At 47.7% G+C, this 26,574-nt stretch overlaps 1 protein-coding gene across 1 annotated transcript in view; it reads left to right on the top strand.

Moving 5' to 3' along the window:
* CS (citrate synthase) overlaps window positions 1–26,574 on the top strand; it is a 115,291-nt gene that overhangs the window by 76,138 nt on the left and 12,579 nt on the right. Inside the window, exon 7 of the mRNA XM_085600330.1 lies at window positions 17,887–18,086. Within this exon, the coding sequence (XP_085456456.1) occupies window positions 17,887–18,086 (200 nt within the window). The remainder of the gene's footprint in view (window positions 1–17,886; window positions 18,087–26,574) is intronic.

The following is a 26,574-nucleotide window of genomic DNA, read 5'->3' as shown; positions in this document are numbered from 1 at the left end:
TATGTGTGTGTGTGATCAAGACCAGGGAAACTCGGTTTAAACGCATCATGCTGCTGAAATCCACAATAAAGCACTGGATAAATTAATGTACTTGGTGGTCCGTACCTGATTTTCTGCTAAATGAGGATGGTTTGTCAGGATTGAGCCCTAGAAAGAAGTCGCTCCCGGTAACCTGCACGTGACTGCTGAAGGTCATGCTTTGTCTGTGTATCGTGTAGACCTGTTCAAACCCTGCTCCTCCTCCTTGGTTTCATTTTTAGGTCGAGCCTAGCACAGTGTGCATGCGCTGCTCTATGGTAGGCTTCTTGTAAGCACTCTACACTTCTCTGTGTGGGTCTGACTCCTCCCACACATTGGATTGGCCTTTGCGTGTGTCTTTCAATAATGAAAGCACGCAAATGGCCAAAGGCAGGTGCATGTCCCATCTCCTTTACAATGTGTCACTCCCACGGCGTTTTGCTCTCTGGAGCAAGCAGCGGCGCGCAGTGTGGCAGCTCAGGTTACACGCAAGGCGCCTTGCTTTTGCTTGTTGGTTTTAATTGGCAGCGCGGCACGCTTTTACTGTAGCGTCCATGCACCTTTATTTTCTTCCGAACTTGCCCCTTTTTAGGTCGAGGCTAGCACAGCGCACATGCTCTGCCAGACATATATAGCTCGCCTCAACTTTCCCTTCCGTCACTGTCTTTGTTTTTCGTTCTCCCCCCCCCCCCCCCCCAACTCTTATTCGCAGCCCTCCCCCCACCCTCCATGCCCGAATGCAGCTGTTGGGTTTTCACACTGGAGAGACGACGCCGAGATCTCACTGCGGATCCCCACCACCACCACCACCCACCTGTTCCCGGTCTCTGTTTACTTTGGCAGCATGTGCAGGTCATTAACCCTTTCCCACCTCTGCCGATACTTTCAACTATGTGCAGGTATAGGCATGCTGGCGCTTTAAATTTGCCCTGCTCCAAGCTTACAAGAAACCAGATTGACTGATTAATTACAGTGCTCCTTTGATATAAATAATACAGGTACTCACATAAATTTTGTTACATACAGAAACCAAACAAGGAGTTCTCTTCGTGGATTTCCACACTTGACCAAAACGTGTGATCGTGGGCAAAGTACTTCATCTGCATGTGGCCAGCTCCAGCTTCTCACAAAGGCGCGAGGCTGGACTCAAGTACGGAGTGCCAAGTACAAGTTCTTGTGGATCATTCTAGAATAGTACAGGTGACTTCTCTTTTGGTGTCAGTGTGGCCTCTGTGCTGCGCTGACTGGGTCCGCGGTGCACTGTATTGGAGACCAGCACTTAATCGGGGCGTCACCCATCGTTATGAGGGTCAAAGGGCAGGCTCCTGTATTTCACACCTAGAGGTGGCAGCAGCACTTACACCCGAGGGAGGGGCGACAGGGGCCGGAGCGGGTAAGAACATCCCACCTGGCACCTACCTGTGCAGAACGTGTCCCTGAACACCCGGGACCTGCAGCATCTACCTCGAGATGCAGCCAGACACACGGGGCTCCAGCGCCAAGTACCACTGCGCACCCGCCAGCTGTACAATCTTGCAACAGACATCCATGTTACATGTAATAAGGAACTTTCAAAATGCAATACAGTGTATTTCCATAACACCTGACGCGTTTTACCACCCTGCTTTAGATTGCATTACTGCATTTATTAAATGGAAGTTTTTTTAACTTGAAGTTCTAAACATTAATGCTCCCCCCCCCCCCCCCCCCCTTAACGACAATGCCATTAGTGAACCTAGAAGCAAGTGAGTTGTCAGGGGCATCAGACAGCTGGCCTAGATCCATTTTGTATTTAGAGCAACATTATAGTCCATTAAATTAAAGACAATAGAGCTTTTTGCACAGAATATATTCTGAACTGAAGTATTTCCTGGTGCTCGCTCGTGAAAGAATGAACAAATGAGGCACAGAGGAATCCAATATCTGCCTAGGATCACACAATTTGAGGTTTTTTGATTCCACAGTGTGCAGTTCAGCCACTTGAGCATTATCGCTTTCTCTCTCCTCGTTGAAGCAAGGGTTAGTTAATGCTGTTTATTTCTCAGCATATCCGGTATGAGAGGGGGCGTTCAGAAACCACATGAAAGCTCCTCTCCTTGCGAGGGTCCACGTAGACCTGAAGCGGAGCCTCCGTGCCTTCTGACACGAGCCTATAGCAGCCACCCGGGATCGAAGTGAGTGGGGTCGTCCAGGTTTCAAGACCGGTAGTAAAATAAGTTTAAGCTAGTGGTATTATTTTTGTATTGATCAGGACAGCTCCCGAACAATGTTTTACAAAAAATACCTCAAAACAAGCACTTGCATAGCCGAAAGGAGGGCAGGCTAATACCAGATCTATCAGCTTTGCCTGTGCTTGTGGGATATTGGTAAGTCGCTTGCTTTAATACATGTATCTGTGATTAGGTGATGTTTACTCTGGGTGTTTGTGTGATGGTACCAAGCTTCCTTGGCAAACCGCATTGTCTGTACTAGGGGTGAGGGCGAAAGGCATGGCTAAGCACTTAAAAGGTCCCAAAGGTGAGACCTATTGGCTATGCCAATGCTTGTTGTCCCTTTGCTCTGCTGCTAAGGTTGTACCGGCCAAGTGGGCAGGGTCGTATGCCGACAGCTTCTCCTGTTCTTTGAACAAAACGTTCCAGGTCCTCTGAAAGGTTAACTCTGCTCTGCGTTTGACTAGGGCTCCATGGAGTCCACTACACTGGCACAGAGGGGGCAACGGGTGGGTACTAAAGCCTTAATGTGCCTGTAATGGATGAACATATGGTTTATCAGCCCAAGAACCTATTTACTGCCAGAAGCGAGTCTTTTTGCCATCAACCTTTCCTCAAGGCACTTCTGAATGGGAGTCTAGGCACTGGATGTACGCCTTTTTAGGTCTTGCTAGCGTTGGCTGCACGCATGCGCAGTCTCGCTGGCGAGATTTAATGATCTGGGGTATTTTCTGTAAGGTGCATTAAGCCCCGCCCCTCTTTTCCATTGTCTGGCGTCACTGTTTATGCTAAACGGTGGCCCGCCATTGGAAAAGAGCTGTTGGTGACGTATTTGCTCGGATTTCTGAGCCGTCCCATTTGGACGGGCTCGTCTGCCTTCCTTGCGTCGCAAAAGGTTTCTTATCTTTATGGGCCCAAACACATGGCCCCATAAAGACAAGAAACCTTTTAGCAGGCGAGGCCGTCCAAGTGGGTCGGCAGAAAAAGCAGAGCAAATACGTCATGGCGAGCGCTTGTTACTTCCAGCTATACTTTTGTTGCTACTCTGTGGTTTCATCACACCCTCCCCCCCTCGCCCCCCAAAACCAAAGGTAAAATCTGCTAGATCTCGACTGAATTAGAGACCTTAGAAAAGAAAGCATTAATCTGAAAACATCGTACCCGAACGTGCGACAATCGGCTATGGGTGAGGTAAAGGCCCGGCTCGGGAGAAGTGAGGCCCGGCAGCTGAGCCCTCCGGCCCCGGTTTTCAGCTCTACCCCCTGAGCCAGCAAAGGCCCCATTGTTTAAGCCAGCAGACCTAGACCCTGGCCTGCTGCAGCTCGGCCATTCATATTGCAGCCGATCGGCGGCTGTGCTAGCCCGCGGGGGCACTGATCCGAGGCGGGGCAGTGCTTGGGACAAAGGGGGCTGAGTGTGCGGCAGCAGTACACGGAGACTCATGTGAGCCGCAGCCTGTCTGCGATCGGCAGCTCACGGCTTGATCCGGGGAGAGGAGGAGGGATCAGGGAGTGGGGGTGCTCTTCCGTCCACACTGCCGCCTGCTGCATCTTATTACAGGCATTCAGGAGGCGGCGACAGGGGATGGTGCTGAACACACTGCAACCCGGGATCCCCTGCCGGCCCTGCGGGGATAGCCCCGCTGGTGTCCATGATGCACGCACTTAGAGGTTCTGTGGGGCGGGAATTCCGCTGCCTCTTCCTGTAGCGCCATCTAAGGCGCAGCAACCGGTCCAACAACCCGCTCAAACCCCTCCAGTGTGTCAGCCACATCCCACCCAGAAATGCTTCAATCTACTAAACAAAAACATAATTGCCAGCGCCCTCTCGTCGCCTACAGAAAGCAAACCCAATCTCTCGGTTACCAAGAGAATCCACCCCATAACCAGTCAAAATAAGAGCAATCCACAACCACCCCTAAACAAGTTTGCATTGGAACCAATCTCTTGGTTGCCAAGAGAATCCACACTCGCCCCTAAACCAGTCCCAATCAGAACCAATCTCTTGGTTGCCAAGAAAATGCACACCCAACCCTAAACCAGTCCGTATCAGAACCAATCCCTCTGTTACGACCAGAATCCACACCCACCCCTAAACCAGTTCCAATCGGAACCAATCTCTCGGTTACCAATAGAATCCACAACCATCCCTAAACCAGTCCGAATCAGAACCAATCTCTCAGTTAGCCAGAGAATGGACAACCACCCCGAAACCAGTCTAAATCAAAATCCATCTTTCCAAGAGAATGCGCAACCACCCCAAAACCAGTCTATATCAAAACTACTCTGTTACCAAGATGAAGGACATCCACCCCAAATCCAGTCAGTCTCCATGTCTCACACACACTAAAACCAGCTATTCTAGATTAATCAAAATAAGTGACAATCATCTAAAGACTACATTAATTAAAACAATGAAGTTTTCAGTCCCTAATCGGAATCCATTTCTAGCCCCATCATTACCAAGAGAAATCAAAACCATTTCCCCTTTACCCACAAAACTCCAACTAGCCTCTTTACCAGTTACAGACCCATAAATTACCACACACTTTCCATTCCATGCAGAAAATAGGACCAATAATAAAAACCAATAAATAAAAATAAATAAAGACTAACACTATTCCCCAAAGTTGGCAGAAACCAACACCCCTCCTTTATTCAGAAAACTGAAACATCACATTACGTACCAAACAAAATCCAGTCTCTGCATTGCCAAATGAATGTGAAACTATACCCACATCAAGAGCCTCCCCATCATAAACAAACCAAAATCCACCTCAAAACAAGCATCGCCGCCCATCTCAGAAGCAACCACCACTCTCTCCCTTGACTTGTAGGGATTATTATTTTTTGCCTAGTATAGGGGTCTTTAACCCTTCAGACCGACCGCCAGTCAAACCAATTTCAGCTTCCCATGCTGACGCATAAACTGAGTGTGCGTAAAATTATAACTGTGGCAGCTGAGAAGGCTGGAGTGGAGAGTTCCTGCAGACTGTAGGAAATGTCCAAAAGTAGGGGGGGGTTAAGCATGAGCTGTGGCACGTGTCCCACTTGCTGCATGAAATAGCGCGTGTGTACAGGTGGACATTTATGCACTCTAGTCTGGGTGTGTTTGCATCTGTTCCTGGTGGTGTCCCCCTCACAAGGAGCAAACTTGTACATATGAGATCACAAGGGTACCTGATGCCCCCGCTCTCAATCAAGTTCTTCTCTGGGACAATGGTGACCATTCCTGGCAGAGTGGTCTACATCATTCCTATAAGACAAGCATCATTGGCATAATAGTGACTGCCCCGACGATGGTGAACCATGGGCAAATTATTGAGGTCAAACTTCGGGCTTATTGTGGGCATCCTTAGACTAATCAGGACCACCCGAGGCATAATAATGGAGAAGTCATTGTTCATCAGGAGGCATTTCATTGTGGTATGACATTCTTAGACACTATGCACTGGTGTTGTCATTATTCTTAATCGTGCATGTTAAGGTTACTTATGTCAAGTTGTGTAACATGGTCACCGCAGAGCAACCAGATCTCTTCAGGTTTTCCCCTTTTTCCACATGCAAAACTCACCAGGTTTTACCAGGCAAAATTTGAACAAAGAAAAAGTAATATAGCTGTGTAAAATTACTTCACTACTTTTTTGGGGGAAGGAGGGAGTCTCTCTGTGTTTCATTTTCCTAGTTCTACTTGCAAAAGCCTGGTCCATCAGGCTGCATTTTGGTATTTCCTGGCTACCTAAAAGATAACTCATAGGTACCTACCACGATTGAAGACATGTGTGAAATTGTTCTTGGCCCAAATCAAATTCTTTCTGGAGTGCCTCAAAAGATTAAATCCGATCTTTGTCTATCATGTCTCCTAATTCGAAGATGCCCATTGTATCCCCTCAATTAAAGCCCTCCATTTTGCCATTCAGTTTCCCACCAAGAAATGGACTGAACCTTGGAATGTTTTTTCACCTACACCCCAATTGTCCTAATCTTGTTCGCCATGGTCCTATGTGCCACTTCAAGTGCTGGAGACAGGTTTGATTACTTTTTGTCCATAACCGTTCAAGGAGTTACCTCATGAATGTATTTCTCCTCATGGCTGACTGCTGTACTGAGCCAAAGTCCTGTACATTTTATGTAATGCTTCTCTTTCATTATCCCTTTCTCATAAGTTTTGGAAGCCCCCTGAATTAATCCTTTAGTATTATGTACTGTGTTTTGAAGTGGTCTATGTTTAGAGCGTGATATAATTTTGAATATAGCAGCCTCTGCACAATGCAGAGAGGGAGTCTTTTGCATAGAGCTACATTCCTTTTCCTAAGCTTAATTTTTTTAATCTTTATATGTACTGCATATTCCTTGTCACCTTGACCCGAAGCTTCTTAAAATCCTCCAATCCCACAAGCAAATAACAGTTCTTTAGGATGGTCTCTTCCCTCTACAACACGGGTAAAACTACCAACTTTCCCCGGTAGGCTAAGAATCGTGGTAAATTACCATATATACAATGTATGTGCACTGCCAGAGCTAAACTACTACAGATCTCTCTGATATAATAGTATACAACACTCAGTCATTGAAATATGCCTCTTCTGTACCCAAATCTATTCTGCTGAGAACTACCAACAGGGCTTGAGTGGGAATAGCAAAGCAATACTGCTTGGCCCCACAGGCTCTAAAATGAGAGCCAGCAGTTTAAGTGGGTCCCATTTACAATTACTCAGTCCATTTGAGGAATCCATCTACAAGCTGAATCTTAATTGGAAAGGTGTCGTGCATCCGCAGTTTAGGGACCGAAAGGTTTTGTTCGAGGCATATGAGCTGCAGATTATACACTTTTGCATAGATCGCCATCTGGTGTTGGGCCCGGATGTTTTCAGTTTTTCTTTTGTTCTTGGACAGTCTTTGGAAGTCACGAGTTCGGTGACTCCTCCTTCGGTCCGTACTGCTCATGGGCTTCGGCTCCATCCTCAGATTGTTTTTTCCCGCCATCGGGCTCGGATGTAATACTTCGTGCTCCGGCTTCTAACCTTTCCAGTTCGACCTTCGACGAAAAATCCTCGTCCATCGAGATTCTTTAGACGGAATCGACTTCTTCATCTCTCTCTTCGGCACTTCCTCGATTCCAGACATCGGCGGCGGCCTTCGGGCCTATCTCGACTCCGGTCTCGGCCGATGGAAAGGACTCCTTTCAAGAAGTGCCCGAAATGTGGGTCTAAATTTCCCCACACCGACCTCCATCAGGTGTGCAACCTCTGCCTCTCTCCCGAACACTAGGCCCGAGACTGCCCCGCCTGCAAGTCTTTTCGATCGAAAAAGACTATTCGGGATCGACTATCTCGACGCACCATGGCGCACTCATCGACCTCGGCTCCACCTGACATCTTCGGAGAAGACACCGGAGCTTCGGGACAGCAGCACACCGAGCAGGAGGAAGATATCGTCAGCGCTTCCGAGGCCGCCGACTCCGACGTGGAGGAGATCACACCGGCGCAGAGGGTCGTGAGTACTCTACCCCCTCCCACGCCCATACCGAAAGAGACTCCGGTTACCCCTTCGCCTCCGGGCCTAGGGAAAGAAAAGCATACTGCTTCCATCACCCCACCTTCGGGCCCGGTGAAAAAGCATCACAAGTCTCCTGGCGGCTCGGGCTCGAGCCAGCCTCCTAGCGGCGCCGACAAACATTCTTCGGCGCCGAAGAAAACAAGTTCCGTTCCGAAGCCATCGGTGTCGAAACCTGGCCTCTCTGTGCCGACCAAACATAAATCCCTCGGCACCGACGCTTCCGTGCCGAAGCATGCCTCGGCGCTGACCAAAAAATCGGACATCCAGAGAAAGCATGGCGCGGATAAACCGACGAAGCCTTCGGTTCCGAAAACGTCGGCACCGATGGACGAATCGGTGCCGGAGGAGCTTTTCGCACCGGATCCTCTTCAAAAGACTTTAACAAACGATCCAAGGACTGGACATTTAATGTTGTCTGTCAAAAGACTTTTGGACAAACCAACTCCTCCTCCACCACCAAAACAGAAGGACTCTGCCACATCCCCGTTCAGAGCACCCTCCCCACCACCTCCTCCTCCGCCTCCTCCACCCCCTCCATCTCCTCCCCCACCTTCTCCACCCTTGCCTCACCGGTCTCCAACCCCGTCTCCAGACCCTGATGACCACGGAGATCCATTCTATGATCCCACAGATGCCCCGCAGGACCCCACTCCTCCGGGAACACCTGACCCATGGGAGGATTATCACAATCCCGATGTCCCAGATGTGCCTCAGGATGATCTCTATCCATCCAGACCGTCTCCACCAGAGGACTACCTGGGGTTCCACCACCTCTTACAACGGGCGGCACATTACCATGGGGTGGAATTACATAGTGATCCAGTTGAGGAAGACTTCCTTCTTGACACATTTGACATAGCAGACAAATCCACCGCTATATTACCCATTCTTAAAGGGGTGACCAAGCATGCCACAGAGGTTTTCAAAGACCCCGTTAGAGCTAGGGTCTTAAACCCCAGAATAGAAAAAAAAAGTACAAGGCAGCCCCCACGGATCCTATCTATATTAAAGGACCTGCGCCCCTAGACTCACTAGTGGTCTCCACAGCTAGGAAGCGCTCCAACTCTGTCATCTGGTGAGGCCCCACCACCTGATAAGGAGTCCAAGCTTTTAGATGCGTCAGGCAAACGCACTGCCTCCCAAGCTGCCAATATGTGGCGCATCGCCAACACACAGGCGCTGCTGGCAAGGTACGATAGAGCGCACTATGATGAGCTGGAGGCTCTCATGCAGCATCTCCCGGACAAATATAAGAATAAGGCTCATGAGCTCATACAAGGTGGGAAGATTATTACCAACACCTCTATCAAATGCGCACTTGATGCAGCAGACACGGCGCCCAGGGCTATAAACACCAGTGTCCTACTTCGCCGTCACGCCTGGCTCAGAATTTCAGGCTTTAAACCAGAGGTCCAAGCAACTATTTTAAACCACCCTTTTGACCAACAACACTGATTTGGCCCAAAAGTAGACGAAGCCCTGGAAAAAATGAAGAAGGATACGGATACGGCGAAGTCTATGGGAACCCTGCAATCACAAACCCCTAGATGCTCCTTTCGCCGTTCTTCCTTTCGAGGCTCTGGCAGAGGTTACTCTTCCGATAACTCCTCCACTTCCTGCAAGTCCCCTCCTCAAAATACCTTCTCAAAGGGCTACCAAAGAGGTGGATATCGAGGAAACAATAATAAAGGCAGGGGCAAAACCAACACCGCCCGTTCTGCCACACCGCCCACACAATGACTTTCCCCCGCTCCCCCCCAGACTATTCCACTCCGGTCGGGGGCAGACTACAGGACTTCCTTCACACCTGGGAAGCCATAACATCAGACAAATGGGTAACCCAAATTATTCGGTCAGGGTACTGTCTCGAACTAACTTCTACCCCCCCCAAATATTCCACCCAGACACCGTGCGATGTCACAAGAACATACCAAACTTCTGAAACAAGAGGTACTCTCCCTCCTGCAAAAACACGCGATAGAGCAGGTACCCATCAATCAGCAAAATCTAGGGGTCTACTCTCTGTACTTTCTCATACCGAAGAAAGACGAGACCCTACGGCCCATTTTAGACCTCCGGCCTCTAAATGCATACATCCATTCAGACCATTTTCATATGGTAACTCTTCAAGTTCTCCCACTCCTCCGTCAGGGCGACTTTCTCACTACACTGGATCTGAAAGACGCATACTTTCATATCCCAATACACCCGGCTCACAGAAAGTACCTCCGATTTGTGGTGGACAACCAACATTATCAGTTCAAGGTTCTCCCCTTTGGGGTCAAAACCGCACCACGGGTGTTTACCAAATGCCTGGCAGTAGTGGCAGCACACCTCCGAAGACAAAACATTCACGTCTTTCCCTACCTGGACGACTGGCTCATAAAAGCCGCGTCCTACCACCAGTGTGTACAAAATACAAACACTACCATACAACTACTCCACCAGCTAGGCTTTACGGTGAATCACCAAAAGTCCCACTTGATACCCTCTCACACAAAGCCATACCTCAGTGCCACTATAGACACCTCAAAAGCTATCGCCTATCCCAACTCAGCCAGGATCGCAAGCATGCAAGCCCTGCGCCAAAAGTTCCTTCTTCAGCACTCTCTCCCAGCAAAAGTGTTCATGAAACTAATAGGGATGATGGCGTCTTGAATTTTCATAGTGCCTCATGCAAGACTTCACATGCGTCCACTCCAAGAGTGCCTAGCACGCCAGTGGAACCAGGGATAGCTGACGGATCTGGTGTTGGTGGACGGTCGCACCCATCGCTCTCTGCAGTGGTGGAACACCACAAACCTTTCCAAAGGGCGACCGTTCCTGGACCCGGTTCCTCAGGTGATTCTAACAACGGACTCATCGCTCTCCGGCTGGGGAGCGCACCTATTACACCTCACAGTGCAAGGTGTATGGACACCACAACAGAGGTTACTCCACATCAATCCTCTGGAGTTGTTGGCGATCTTTCTAGCCCTGAAATCGTTTCAGAAACAAATTTCAGCCAAGGCAGTCCTAATTCGCACAGACAATATGACTGCAATGTACTATATTCAAAAACAGGGGGGGGGGACACTCTCCCCAGCTCTCCCGCTTAGCACAGAGCATATGGAGATGGGCGATTCCACAAAAAATCTTTCTCCTGGCACAACACGTCCCAGGCATACAAAACACCATGGCAGATCTGCTCAGCAGACAAACGCAGCAAATGCACGAATGGGAACTGCATCCACAAGTTCTTCACCCATTCTTCCACAAGTGGGGGCATCCTCAGATAGACCTCTTCGCCACCCACGAAAACAAAAAATGCCCAAGCTTCGCTGCCAGATACCCACACCCATTGTCCAAAGGCAATGCGATATGGATGAACTGGTCAGGCAAATTTGCATACGCCTTTCCACCTCTCCCACTAATACCATTAGTGGTAAGGAAGCTACAACAGCACTCCCTCAGACTCATTCTAGTAGCTCCAACATGGGCCAGGCAGCCGTGGTACACCACACTACTACAGCTCTCAATGGTACCACACCAAAAGATGTACCTGTCCCCATGCCTCCTAACCCAGAACCATGGAGAAATCAGGCACCCGGACCCAGCTCAGCTCAACCTTGCGATCTTGCTCCTGAAATCTTAGAATTTGGATACCTTAACCTTCCCCCTGATTGCATAAACATTATCAGGGAAGCCAGACGCCCTACCACTCGAGCATGCTATGCCGCAAAGTGGAAGAGATTTGTTGTTTACTGCCGTAACAATACAATCGACCCCTTAGATGCATCCATACAGCACATCATATGCTATCTGCTCCATCTTCACAGGTGTAACCTGGCATATTCATCCATACGTCTACACCTAGCAGCAATTGCTGCTTACCTGCAAAACAGACAGCATTTATCACTGTTCAGAGTGCCTGCTATTAAAGCCTTTATGGAAGGCCTTAAACGAGTAATTCCACCCAGGGCACCACCTTCCCCTGTATGGAATCTAAACGTAGTTCTTACAAGGCTAATGGGCCCGCCTTTCGAACCAATGCATAAATGTGAGCTACAGTTCCTCACTTGGAAAACAGCCTTCCTCGTAGCTATCACTTCCCTTAGAAGGGTTAATGAGATAGAAGCGTTCACTATACAAGAACCCTTTTTACAGATACATCACAGCAAGGTGATACTTCGCACAAATCCCAAATTTTTGCCCAAGGTCATTTCCCCCTTCCATCTTAATCAATCGGTGGAATTACCGGTTTTTTTCTCGCAACCTCAGTCTGTTGCGGAAAGGGCTCTACATACACTTGATGTTAAAAGGGCTTTACTGTACTACATACAAAGAACGCAACCTTTCAAAAAGACTAAACAGTTGTTTGTCTCCTTCTCTCCACCGCATAAGTGCAACCCCATCTCTAAATCAGGGATAGCTAGGTGGATTGTAAAGTGCATACAAATTTGCTATCAAAAAGCAAACAGAACATTATCTGTTCCACCTAAAGCCCACTCTACAAGAAAGATAGGGGCTTCTATGGCGTTTCTAGGGAACATACCCTTAGATGACATCTGCAAAGCAGCCACATGGTCAGCACCGCACACCTTCACAAAACATTACTGTGTAGACGTGCACTCTAAACAACAAGCTAGTGTGGGCCAGGCTGTACTAAAGACACTTTTTCAAACCACTGCAACGGATACCGGTGGTCGCCGCTAAGGTTGGGTACTGCTATATAATCTATGCAAAAGTGTATAATCTGCAGCTCATATGCCTCGAACGGAATATGCTACTTACCAGTATGCATCTGTTCTTGGCAAGTAGAGCTGCAGATCTATACACGCCCACCCGCCTCCCCGGCTACCTGTATCAGTTCCAGTCTATCTTATTTAGATACACACACATGGGTTTCTTACTATTATCACTACGCTCCATCTTTTCCCTGCTGGCGAAAAACAATCTGAGGATGGAGCCGAAGCCCATGCACAGTACGGACCGAAGGAGGAGTCACCGAACTCTTGACTTCCAAAGACTGTCCAAGAACAAAAACAAACTGCAAACATCCGGGCCCAACACCAGATGGCGATCTATGCAAAAGTGTATAGATCTGCAGCTCTACATGCCAAGAACAGATGCATACTGGTAAGTAGCATATTCCTTTCAGCATCTAATGCAAGACCTTCTAACAGAACCAATGCATGCACCCATGGCGCAGTGTGTTGTAGCCTTCTGAGTCTATGCTTGCTAGATCTATTTGGCATGAAGCTCCACAGGTCTGTGTGCTTAACCTGTACATAGTTCTAATACTTTGAATACAAGTACTTTAATAAATATTCCAAAATAATTCCATATGGAACCAGGGGGTTCCACAGTGGCGTCTGAGAGCCGGTTGCTTGTTTCTGCCATCAATTGTCTAACTTTTCATGATCTCTCAAAATCACCTACACCCTGTTCAGTGTATGAAATCAGTAGACTAAGCTTATTTTTCGACTATGAACAAACATCTCAGCTATCTTTCTTGTCTCTTTGCCCCAGTCTTATCACATTCTAACAAATCTACTTCTTTTCTCCCTTCCTACGCAATGCAACCATTTCTTCGCCATGCTCTTATTGTCTGACACAAGGCACTTTTGATCTTTTGTGGTAAATTCACGGCGATTTCAAACAGTAATTTGGTATTACTTTCCAGCACTCTTAGCCGGAAATCAGGTGGGTCTTAATCCCCTCTGATCTTTTGTTCCAAAATCTTCCTTTTAAATTGCATTCATTCCTCTTCACTCTACTCCCACACGCCAGTTTAATATCACCCATCGCTCTACCCCCAATACCTTGCATACAAGCCTACCATAAACATTCCTGCATGGTCAAAAATGTCTCATTCAACCATAAAAAAATACTCTTCAGTCTCATTCATTAAATATTCTACTGCTCCCTTATTAAACAGGTCCTTATTATGGTCACATAGTCTGCGGTTTACATTCCCTAATCTTATTAATATTAGAAAGTAATTGTTAATGCCCAGACAAGAATATTTATATCTGCAACTGGGAGGGCATCCCTAAGTGGAACAAAAAACTGGCAAGTCTGAAGAGCAAAATCCAGCTTTAGGAGACCCCTAAATCAAATGAAGACCAAACACTTCTACAATCCTATACAAAAGACTGTAATCTGCTGTCTCTTGTCCATCACCTCAAAGAAACATCTGTCAATGATTGTCTCTGCTGGGACTCAGTCGCATAGCAAGGATACCAGCAAGAACAAGCATTTGCAATGCAATAGGTCTCACATTATTGAAGTTTGAGCCATTGGCATTGCTAAATAACGCAACACCAATAGCTCAAACTATAATAATGCGAGACATATTGCATTGCAAATGCTTGTTTGAAGATCTGCGCAGGCGCTTTAAGTTCACGGTGTCTGCCTGGTCCGATCCTGCCCCGTTCTCTTAAGAATGCTATATACCTATTTTCCTCTCCAGTCGCAACTTTATTACCATGAGCATAAGGATTCCCCCGGCCTCAACCTCGGACCTCGCAGCTCTGGCCCTGTTTGAAATGATCATTCTCTTTGGAATGATCTGTAGCGAGATTTACAGACTGTACCAGTAGATGAAGCGTTACTGTCCTGAGGGTCCACCGGGCTTCTTGCTGCGAGGCGACATACTCGTTCTGTCTCTGTCCACAAGATGGCACTGTACCACAAGTTCTGAGTGGAGGAAACCTCATATATTCTGTTTGGTTACCACAAGGGTAAAGTATTCTTTATGCGGAGCATTGATTACTCCGATAACCTTGTAAGTGTGATTTTGAGTAATGCACGGTTTGCCCTCTAGCCGCCTGCGCGTATACTGCTCCCAGGTTACGGGACACCTCCTCAAAAAACACCGCCTCCATCACTTGCCTGGCCTCGGTTCCTTGTTCTAGATTTCTAAGCCCCCTGCATCGTGTGCACCAAGATCTGCACGTGACTGTTCTGCGATACCGCACCAAGCTGTTGGAGCCCAACCAGGAAACACTAGTCATCCTAGAACTAATAGTCCACTCATCTGCACCGCAACACCTTTTAAACCACTCCCTCTGGCTATGAATTCCGAAACCGACTCGCCGAAAATCTGTGAAAGGGGCAAACAACCCTTTTCGCTTTGTGTGCCGGCTTTATCTCTACGATTTGCGGAACATGCCGACTCTAATCTTAGCGAGCTCCATACAACAGACTAACGCACAACGAACGTAACTTTGATACTGCCTAAAACTCTAGACTCTAGAGGGTGATTTGTGCTACCCCCGGATAACCAGACAAGACTAGCAGGTCTCAAATGGATGACTGCGTGCGTGCGCTCTTGTCTCAGCAGCCTTGCCTCGGATCGTGTACCCCTTAACCTGTTCAGATGCTGCCACTTCCGGGGACCGAAGCGCTATGAAGTGCCTGGGTGGTGACCTTAGTTCAGTACAAATAAAATAAATGAAGGTCCCATTTTACGTAAAAACTATTTTGGCAAGTGTAGAGTGGGAAGGATTGTAGTCTCTGCTCTTTGAAAACTTCTACCCGAGACAGCCGCAGCTTTACTGCAAGCTGAAATATGCCTGTCCCTTACCTCTCCAGCGGAATGTGATTCTAGTCTCGATGGGGAGCCAGTGGAGTGTGCGCAGGTGCTGGGAGATGTGGCAGTGTCTCGACAGGGTGAGGTCCAGTCTTGCGGCGGCATTCTGGATGTTTTGTAGCTTGCGGGTGAGGTTTTTGTTCCGGCGTAGAGTACGTTGCTGTAGTCGAGTCTGCTAGTGACAAGGGTGTGAGTGACAGTTTTTCTGTGCTCGTGGGGGATCCATTTTGAAGGTCTTACGTAGGAGGCGGAGGATGTGGAAGCAGGAGGATGCGACGGAGTTGATCTGGTGGTCCATTTTGAACTCCGAGTCCAGGATATACCAAGGTTTCATGCGTGGTCCGTGGGGGTGGGTGTGCTTCCGAGGGTCGGAGGGCCACCAGGTGTTGTTCCAGGCGTCGGGGTGTGGGCCCATTATGAGTACTTCTGTTTTGTCGGTGTTGAGTTGTAGACAGCTGCTTTTTATCCATGTGGCGACAGCTTCCACGCTTTCTTGAAAGTTGTGTTTGGCTGCGTTGGGTTTGCTGGATAGGGAGAGAATGAGTTGGGTGTCGTCTGCGTTTGAAACAATGTTGAGTTCGTAGGTTCTGACGATGGGGGCGAGTGGAGCCATGTAGACGTTGAAGAGAGTTGGGCTGAGGGAGGGCCCCTGGGGGACTCCGCAGGTGGTTGGTGAGGGTCCGAGAGCAAAGGAGGGAGTCTGACCTGTTGCGTTCTGCCGGAGAGGAAAGAGCGGATCCAGTCGAGGACCTTGTCCCGTATCCCTGCGTCGTGGAGTCTGCGTGTTAGGGTGCGGTGGTAGACTGTCGAAGACCGCTGAGAGGTCGAGGAGGATGATTGCTACTGTTTTTCTTCTGTCCTGTAGGGAGTGGATTTAGTCTGTTACGGCGAGGGCGGTTTCTGTGCTGTGGTTTTTTCGGAAGCTGGACGGGGACTAGTCGAGGATATTGTGCTCTTCTATGAAGGTGGCGAGTTGGCTGTTGATGGCTTTCTGGATGACTTTCGCTAGGAACAGGAACAGGGAGATGGGTCTGTAGTGTTTGAGGTCGGTGGGATCTGCCGAGGGCTTCTTCTGGAGTGGGTTGATCTCAGCGTGTGCTTCCAGTCGTTGGGGAAAGAGGCGTTCACCAGGGAGCGGTTGATGGTGTGGCGGAGCATGGGTGCAATGGTGTCAACAGCTCTATTGAAGATGTGGTGGGGGCCCGGAGTGGATTGACTTCGTCTTCAGTGTGTCTTCGGTGGGGAGTGCTTTCCAGCTGTCAGTCGTTGGCTTCAGAGTGTCGGGGTGGCTGGTGATGGTTCAGTGTGCTGGTTGTCTTCGTTGAAGTTGTAGATGTTCTTGATTTTGTGGTGGAAGAGGGTGCTGAGTTTGTTGTAGAGGTCTTGCAAGGGAGGGATGTCAGTCGACTCGCTGGGGTGGTTGGGCGAACTCCTTGATGTTGAAGAGTTCTTTGCTGTTGTATGCATGTGTGGAGATTCTGTCTTCGATCGCTGTTTTCCTCGTGTTTCTGAGTTGGTGTCGGCTTTGAAGTTGTTGTGGGCTTCTGTGGATTTGGAGTTCCTCCAGGCCTTCTCGAGGCGGCGACAGGTGCGCCTGGACTCTCGAAGTTCGGTGGTAAACCATCTAGCTTTCTTGGCATGTGTGTTGTTGTTGTAATAGATTTCCACTATCACCCGGCCACTACTGCGCTTATCACTTGCCTCAGTTTTCACCTTCCATTAAAAGATGTCTACCCTCTTGCTTGTCTCTCGGTCACTTCTGCCTGATCTTTCTTTACCACAGGGACAAAGATTAACCAAATATCTGGGGGAAAAACAGTTGACTGTTCATAGGTTTTGCACATCTTTGTTTGGTGCTCTTCGGACCAACTGTAGGAGGAATAAAACGTTAATTACCTGTAATCCTAGTTTCTCTTGTGGGAAGGCTCTCCTAAAACATAAACGGGACCATATTTCTGTGGGCTGGAACACAAAAAACTTTTTTTAGAATTTATTTTTCTTATTGAAAACCTAAAATAAATGAAAATATGCCTGAAGAAAGGCTACTCATTCTAAACTCCCTTTTGAGGTCCAGCCTACCAGACATGTACTATCTGGTCGCACGTGTTCCTTTGGCATTTTGGTCTAAGTAATTGTTTTAAAGAGTGATCTTTTCATTCAAATGTATTAAGAGCCTGATTTGGCTGATTGGGTTATTTTTTAAAACAATCCAAAAAGGTTGTATGTGGGAAATATTATAATTTATGGGCAGGTTTTCATGTAGTCTGTTTTTCTGATTATCTCATTTATAAACGTGAGAGAATCCAATGGCAGAACATGAAGTGAGTGTATTGGGTGCTTTGTACTGGGAATGGGGGGACAGTCGGTACATGGCTTGAAGCCTGTAACAATGTTCATCCTTTTAAAAGCAATTACATTTCTAATTGATGTTATTGCTGGTATTTCAAAGTTACCTTAAATATATGATGTTTTTGTTACATAAAACCGGGGTCCTTTGCATTATTTGTCTCTCCTCTATTCATAGTTGGTTTACGAGGACTCCATGGATCTGATTGCCAAGCTGCCATGCATTGCTGCTAAGATCTACCGCAACCTGTACCGGGAGGGGAGCGGAATTGGCGCCATCGACTCCAACCTTGACTGGTCACACAACTTCACCAACATGTTGGGTTACACCCAGCCAGAGTTCACAGAGCTGATGAGAATGTACCTCACAATCCACAGGTAGGTGTCCTCTACCTTACTATCCCCACACAAGCATCTGCCTTCTTTGCCACCATATCTTCTGGCGCTATATTCTTTGACTTTACTTGTGGCCTTCAACTTTTTTGTTCTGGCCAAAGTGGGTAAGTGCCAGTATGTGACCAAGTCTGATTAAAGTCAATGACATTTGGGACCACCTCGCTTCCCAAGCCCCTAGCTATTAATTAGGAAATAAGTCACACAGATGGCTTTGTGTTCTTTCCATTTTGAATTTCTGGAGAGTCAATGTATTTTATATTTTTATGGTCGAGCCTACCAGACACCCCACGCTATCTGGTTGCAAAATAACGATCGGAAGCTTACTAGATCTTACAGTGGGCCTAAAGCCTCTCCCATTGCTTACCTTTGTCACTCATTTGCTTGCTCCTCATTCAATGCTTGCCTTGTTCATCTTGTTGTTTCTTTCCCTGGAGCATAGCTTCTCCACTGCTCACTTTTAGGGAACTATTTTTTTTAATTAAGAATTCCACAAGAGTGCATGTGTTTTCCAGCTCTCTCCCTCGTTTGCTTCTTTCCCCCCTCCTCCTGCTCCGTGTTGCTTTGTCATCTGTGTGCTTATCTCCCTCCATGTTTTTCTCCTTGTTTTCTTTGGGCGTAAGCACTCCACAAATGGATATATTTTCCATCTGTATCCCTTGTGGGCTTCTTTCTGATGGATACATCTGGCCATAGAATCCTCACCGTAAGTATATTCCCCATGCGCTAGACTGGACCAGATAACAATTTAGCAATGTTAGGTAGCACATAAGCGGCACCCCTGCAAGATGTCAGTTCCTTTCTTTGTGTCTTTAAGCAAATCTGGATTTCGGCTCCCAATTTTATCACGCTTCCGACATCTTCTAAACAAAATCCAGTGCGCCTGAAGTGATTCTGGTCCTTGGGGCACAAGTCCATGCTTTCTCATGCACTTAAAGGCGATGAGGGACTGGAAAACAAAGCTGTATGTCGCCAAGCACAAGAAATCAAAGTTCTTGCATAAATTCCAATCGATCCAAATCAAAGACGCAGACCCACCTCAGTGACTTGCCATTAATCCCACTAGAGGTCTACTTTGCGGTCAAAGTCCTCTGATAAACCGAAGTCCAAACAAACTCAAGAAGGCGAAGTGGGACAAACACTATCCTGCATTCTCGAGCTAAAGAGAAGGCACGCGGGCGTCAATATGCCTGTCCGTCTCCCTTTGATTCTCCAGTTGCGGATTAAATTCCCTATTTGGTCTTGTTGACCCTAAATTCTCCAGGTCTCCAGCGATGCTGCGACAACAGTTGGAGACCTGAAAGAAGGCCATATTCCTTATATTTGACACGCTTCCAGCTCCTTGTGGCATACTTTCAGGCCCCAAGGATCTGCAGCGACCAACCGTTTGGTTTCCGCTGGTGGACCCTACCTCAGTGCCGACTGAACCCATTGGACCCATTATGGGCTTTGTACCGGCTCTGGTACACACTTCGACCCCATGGCTTTCCTAGGTCTCTCCCACTTAAATACTGGTACCGCTGCTGGCGGTGGAGGATCCAGTGCTTGTTTTGCTGTCTGACCCCCCCCCCCCCCCCCCCACCCCACCCCCTTCCACCTTCAACATGATGCCGACTGATGTTGCACTATGAAATTCCTTAAGTACAGCTGATCACCATACAGCCAGATTCTAGTTATATTACCCTACTAGAGCGGTTTTGATGTCAGAGGCTCCATTATCTTTTTGGCTCTCATTCTGATCAAAGATTACCACCACCCAGAGATGATTAGGATGATTTACCTCCTTATTGTGATTATTTCTGATGGAGACTTCTAACTGCAGATTCCTCACCTTTTGAATATACCGCAGGCGTCTGACTGGATCGGAAAACTTTTAAGCAGTACCTCTGCGCACCGGTAAGTGGCACTGGGCTGAGACTCTGTTCCACTCTGAAAATTACGTGCAGGCCTATAGAACTGCCACTCCTGCATGCTGATGTCAGTTCCTTTTTTTCCATGCCAACAGACATGGATCTAGAACTACGTCTTGTCTCTGAGACAAGTATTTTCAGTGTGCCAGGGAAATGTCAATCTCCCAAGACTGCAAAATTCAAACCCTGTAAGGACAGTCGCAAACAAATATCTGTAGTAGATACTCATCCAGTTTGTCTGAGGTGCCTGGGGTCAAGCCACGACTCTAAGGCCTGCAGTGACTGCATATTGATGAACCCGAAGGCCATATGAGACAGCAGGGCGAAACTGTCACCAAGCACCGGAAGACTCCGCAGTGAGCCTAGTCCAAGTTGGAGTCAGTCCCAATTCCGTTCCCTAACCAGAAGTCATTCCCTAACCAGAAGTCATTCCCGAGGTCAATTGTCATTACGCTCCAAGTGTTTGGGTAATCGGAAATAAGGATGCAAAACATCCAAGCAGGTCTCAGCCCCTTCCTGCCACTCAGATTCACCTGGTAAGGTGCAAGGGTGCACCATGCCTCTCGATCTCGCTCCCCAAGTCGATCCGTGTGGGAGTTTATACTGCAAATTGTCCTGCACTACCTGAGTTTTTGGGGCTGCCTGCAACACGGAGGCAGATCGAAGAGTTTAGAGAGGCCGTGCTCTTACTTTTGGGATCCTTACCAAGGAGCCGAGAGGTCCACCATCTTGAATACCGCCAGGAAGTTTGCTCTCAGCACCAGGTGGACCCTCCGAATCCACCAGTGGACCTCCTCTGGCTCCTATTCCAACTCCAGTGCTCCAGTGCTACGCTCCATGCCATTGCTTGGATTCAATGCCGCTGCAGACTGCATCAATGCCCGATGTCGAGGTGCCAAATTGAATTCTGAGAGTCTGCACAACTTTGACTTCAACCAACTCTGGGTTCTGGTTCCATCAAAGTTCCAATTCCCCCAATGGACATGCCACCCTCCACAAGGAAGTGCAGATGCGTTGCATTCCATATTTGGCACGGAGTCAGACCATTATGATGCAGGTGATGAAGTAGGGCAACCATGCCGTGAGGAAAATTGGTATGATGACCTGCAGGAAGCCAGTGACCTTGATATCTCTCCTGAGTCGGGCATCCTCTCACCCCCCAGGTCCTGCCACTGAGAAGAGCACTTTTACGCATTAGTCCTGCGCAGGGAAGCCAACTTTTTTGCCCTCCAGCTCTCTACCTTAGAGGTCAAAGCCAATGTCTTGAGAGAGGTGCTATAGCCTGCACAAACATCCTCTGAGCCCATCCTGCCCTGCAGATACCATTTTGGAGGCTTGGGCCAAACCTTGCTCTGATTTTACCCCCCCCCCCCCCCCCCCGGTCAATCACTATATTGCAACACATCACTGCCCTGCTCCAGGCAGCCCTGCATTTCTCTCAGCGCCCCTCCCCTGATAGCTCAGTGAGGCAGGTTACAAGTCGAACAAATCAGAATACCTTCCCAGCCAAACCCTCTGATAGGCAGTCCTAATGTGTAGGGACATTTGGTAGAGGGTATTTTCTTCCACCAGCTTGGCCCTCAGATATGTGAATGCTAACTGCCCCTGGACTGCTATCCCCATGATCTTTGGGGTTTGGTCGCTCAGATCTTCTCAGGTGTCCAGTACGATAGCAGACCTGTTCTGACCCAAGACATCTAGGATGGTCATGATGCAGCCAAGATTCCAATTTGTTGTGACTTGTACACCATCAATTTCATCTTTGGGCCATTGGCACCAGCGTCTCTATCTGCTGCACCACCTGGCTGCAGTCCACTGTTTTTTTCATGCGATGTCCAACTATCCCTTATGGACATGCCCTTTCATGGGAAACTCCTGTTTAGGGGCAAGGCAAATCCCTCTCTGGCCTGGTTCAAGGAGAACAGGGCCACAATGCTCACCAGCCTCATCAGCCCTACTGTTCTTTTCGCATCTTTGACAAAGGAACCCTATTCCATCAGCCAATTCAGCCTCCGCAATGTGTACAGCTGTTTTGCGGCCGCAGGGCTCACAGCCCAGGTCAGCGAGGCACTCAGTCCATCGTCCCCAAAGCCCCATCTGCCAAACCTTTTTAGCATTCCCTTAGTAGAGCACAGTCACTCGGTTGTAGGCAGGATCCAGGGATTTTTGCTGGGTTGGCAGATAATCACATTGGACTGTTTGGTCCTGCAGCAGGTCCAGATGGGGTACACCTTGCCCTTCATTGCCATTCGACCGCAACTTCCACTGTCCATAGCGCAACTAATAAAAGACCATTGGTCTGTCTTGCAGCAGAAAGTGCATGCCCTTTTTGCCAAAGGGGCTATAGAGAGGGTGCCTGCGCCAGGAGTTGGTTGTCGTGTTTCCCACTACTTTCTAGTGCCAAAGTAGGTTGGAGGCCTTTGTCCTTTTTTTAAACCTGCACTCTCTCAACGTCTTCCCCTTGAAGAAAAAAATCAAGATCCTCACACTGGCCCAGGTATTGACTGCCCTCGACCCTGGAGAGTGGATGGTGGTGGTGGACCTGCATATATTTGTCCAGCAGGCCCATCAGCACTACCTGTGGTTCATGGTGGTCCAAGACCATTTTCAGTTCACAGTGCTCCCCTGTGATCTCACCATTGCCACTCAGATGTTCACAATGTGGTTGTAGCACACCTTTGGACATTAGGGGTCCCAATCTTCTGCTACCTTGACGTCTAGCTGTTGAAGGCAAGCTCATCCCAGGCAGTCGGCAGCCACCTCTTTCATCTTTGGGGTTCACTATCAACGTGCCGAAGTCACATCTGACTTTTTCTCAGGTCCTCACCTTCATCTGAACCATGCTAGACACTGTTCGTTTTCGTTCTGTTCGTTTTTGTGCTTTTCCCCTGGAAAGGATTGTCTAGGATATTCAGTCTATGATCCCCAATCTTTCAGTCTCTGTCTAGGATTTTAGTGAGTTCGACTCTGAGGCTACTGGGGCAGATGGCCTCCTGCATCCTCCTAGTCAAGCACACCAGGTGGCATATCTGGGCTCTTCTGTGGGATCTGAAGTCTCAGTGGGCCCAACAATCAAGGAGACCTCTTTTTCCACGTCCAGAGGAGAGTGAAAGGTTTGCAGTGATGGTTACTGGGCCAGCGTTTGAGTCGGTTACAGACCACTCTTGCTGCCCCACCCAGAAGTTGTAGTAGTGGCTGATGTGTCCCTTCTGGGTTGGGATGGCCATCTGGGAGAGGTGGAAATTAGAAGCCTCTCGTCTCTGGGTGAGGCCCGGCTCCATCGAACAACCTCCTGGAGCTGAAGGCTTTTCATCCTCTATTTAAAGACTTCACTCTGGAGATCTTTTCAAGATCGAAGTGAACCACTGAGCAGAATTTTGAAGAAAATATTTTTTCTAGCTGACAAGTCAAGAATTTTAAATTCTATTAAGGACACTTGAGGGAAGGATTATGCTTCTTTCATTACTGAAGTAAATACAGCAGGCAATAACACTTTAAACTTGCTTAACATGGAAGGACTGCCCCTCCTCTGTATTCACCAATCACAGTAACCACACATAGTATAAATGTCTCTAACATCATGGTCCGTCCTCTTTCTTTGCAAATCATCAAACACAGTCCGTAACTTGAACCATCGACCCCAAACTTCGTTGATTTCAGTCCATCGACTTGAACCATAACTTCACTCGAGATAACTGTCACAACCAAACTTGTCGCTATTTTGATAAATAAACTAAAAAAAAAAATTGTGGCCATTTTCTCAAGACCCTTCAAGTAGGCTTGCACTGGTCTCCTGAAAAGAAAATATAAATCTTAATATTCCGATATCTGAATAAACCTGAACAACAAAATTGGGCGGGAGACCCATAAACAATTCTCTTAACATGTATTAATACCATAATCACATTTCTGTCATAAACATAACCATTCACCCCATGATATACATGCTAATCTAGGGTGGGATAATCCTCTCCTCCGTATCCTTAATAGAATTGAAAATTAATGACGCGTCAGCTAGAATTTCTTTTATTCTATGTCAGTCCACGGAGGCTTTGTATTCTGTTAGTTTAAAGTTGAGTGACCTCAATAGATGCCACATCAACAATTGGTTTGTGATAGAACGTTTTAAAACTTGAATCAGAAGACCAATTTGCCGCAGTCATTATGTCCTCCAGATGAGAAACAGTCAATAGAGCTTTAGTAGCCTTAGCTCCCCTCACAGTGAGCTCCAAAAGCCGAAGTATCAAAACCTGCTTAAAAGTGACCCACCTAGCCAAAGTCGCAGAAGTGACTGGGCGAAAAGGTCTCTGCAATGAGATTAATAATTGTCCTGTTACATCATTTCTGAGTTCCCTAGTAGTCTTCATAACATTTTAAGCATTGTACAACACACAATTTGCTGTGGTGTGGAAAAGCAGGATATGTGATAGATTTGGAATTTGTTTTTGTTCTCCTTGAAATTGTAAAGGAAACTCCCGCAGGAGTGAATACTGTACCTTCTAAATCCAGTGCACGTACATCCGAAACGCGTCTGCAGAAGATTAAACGTAACAATAAAGTAAGCTATGCTGACAGATGTTTGTTGGATAGGCCGTCATTTGTTGGCCTGTTACTGAGAAAAACAAAGTACCACATCTACATCCCACAACGTGGAATATTTGGGTTTCGGAGGATTCGTTAATCTGATACCTCTCACTATCTTGCATACTAGAAATTGCGGAAGCTGAGTGTTTAGTCTGGACGCAAACAGGTCTATCGAACATGGACCCCACTTTTTGTCCAATCGTATATTAATATAATATAAATAATATAAATATTCTGGGGTGCAGTCTCCAATTGCTGGAGTCTCGTAGGAACTGAGAGTTCCAGTCTGCCACCACATTGGAACTGCCCGGGATGTACTCCGCCGTCACTCAGATGTGGTTAAGCAGGCAATAATGCCAGAGATCTTTGGCTATTTCCACCAAAAGTCGAGACCTCGTGCCACCCAGACGATTGATGTATCTGCTGAGACATTGTCCATCTGCAGGAGTATACAGCAACTCGCCTTCTTTGGAGAAAGTTTTCGGATCGCAAAAGAACCTGCTAGTAATTCTAGGCAATTTATTTGTAGTTTCAATTCCTCCAGGAACCATCTGCCCCCCCCCCCCCCCCCACTATCCCTGCCCGCCCCCCCCTGTCTCCACTAAACCGCATCGGGCTCCCCACCCCCATCGGCGAATATGGCTTTGCCATTCCATGCGTCCATGTGTTCCAACCACCGGGATATTTCTGTCCTGGCCTCTGTGGCTAGCAGAATCTGCGCCGCATAACTCAAACCTTTGCACAAATGCATGATCTTCAATCTCTGAAGGGCCTGGTAATGGAGAGGACCGGGGAAAATCGCCTGAATCGAGGAAGCTAAAAGGCCTACTAAGCGTGCCAGAATCCTCAACGATTTAGTCGGAGAGGCAATTGCTCTCCTTAACTCCTTTCTTGATTGAGATTCTCTTTTTCAATGGTATTAACAACTGTGCTATTATCGAATTCACTTGAAATCCCAAGAACTCCATCAATTGGGCCGGAGTCAGAATGAACTTGTCTGAATTGATGACGAACCCTAAATCCTGTAGCAGTTGGATCGTCCAAGCTAGATGAAGTAGTACTGTATCTGCACTCTGTGCCATAATAAGGATGTTGTCAAGATAACTGATAAGTCTCGCCCCCCTCTCCCTGAGATATTGTACCACTGGCTTGAGGAGTTTGGTGAAACACCAAGGGGCGGACGAACGTCCGAAGGCCCTAGTAAAAAGGCCAGAGTTGTACACCTTTTTAATGTTAGCTTGGGCCTTGTCTAGGGCCAAAAATGTAGCCACATATTTTCCCAATTATTTGACGAATTTGTCCCCAAACAGCAATCCATTAGCCAAGGTGCCGGCCTCGGTAGTGGCCATATCCTCCAGTTAAGGATCTATTCTCATCAAGAAGGATCGTAGTCTCTCTGTCGAAATGGCGCAGTTCGCGTTGCCCTAAAAGCACACTGCTCTTTGTGCCCATTCCAATATTTCATTTGGGTGAAGGGGGGTATTGGAGTCCTTAGCTATAACTGCCAAGTCCAGGATCTTTGTGAGGGGTCCAGATATGTCTAAAAGCTTATCTTGGCATCCTCTCCAAGCCCTATCTAAGCCCTTCTTGGGGTCTTTGGCAAACTTTTTCATAAAGGCTGCCATATTAGGATCTAATTCTGGCGTGTTTGCCACTTTGCCTAAAAGCGAGGGTCTAGGACATTCTGATTTCAGAGTAGTGTGTACTTCGTGCTCAAAACCCTGTCTAAGGTTCTCCTGAACGTAGTGCGCCACCTCAACGCAGGGCACTCATTCCGTTGACCTAGGGTGAATGATATTTTTAGGATCAAATACCAGGTTCTTATTATGGGTTTTTGTACTCACAGTTTGCGCATAGCTGTTCTATTGGGCATTTCAATGTCGTGATCTGAACCTAATGTGTCCGGCGCGGCAGGAGAGGACTCCTCTGGGTTTATGAGAGAGGAGTTGCCCTAAGGGAGGGAGCCGCCATAGCAATGA

The sequence above is a fragment of the Triturus cristatus genome, chromosome 4_2, assembly GCF_964204655.1.
Source record: "Triturus cristatus chromosome 4_2, aTriCri1.1, whole genome shotgun sequence".
NCBI classification, from domain to species: Eukaryota; Metazoa; Chordata; class Amphibia; order Caudata; family Salamandridae; genus Triturus; species Triturus cristatus.
This window is presented reverse-complemented; position numbering and strand designations above follow the sequence as displayed.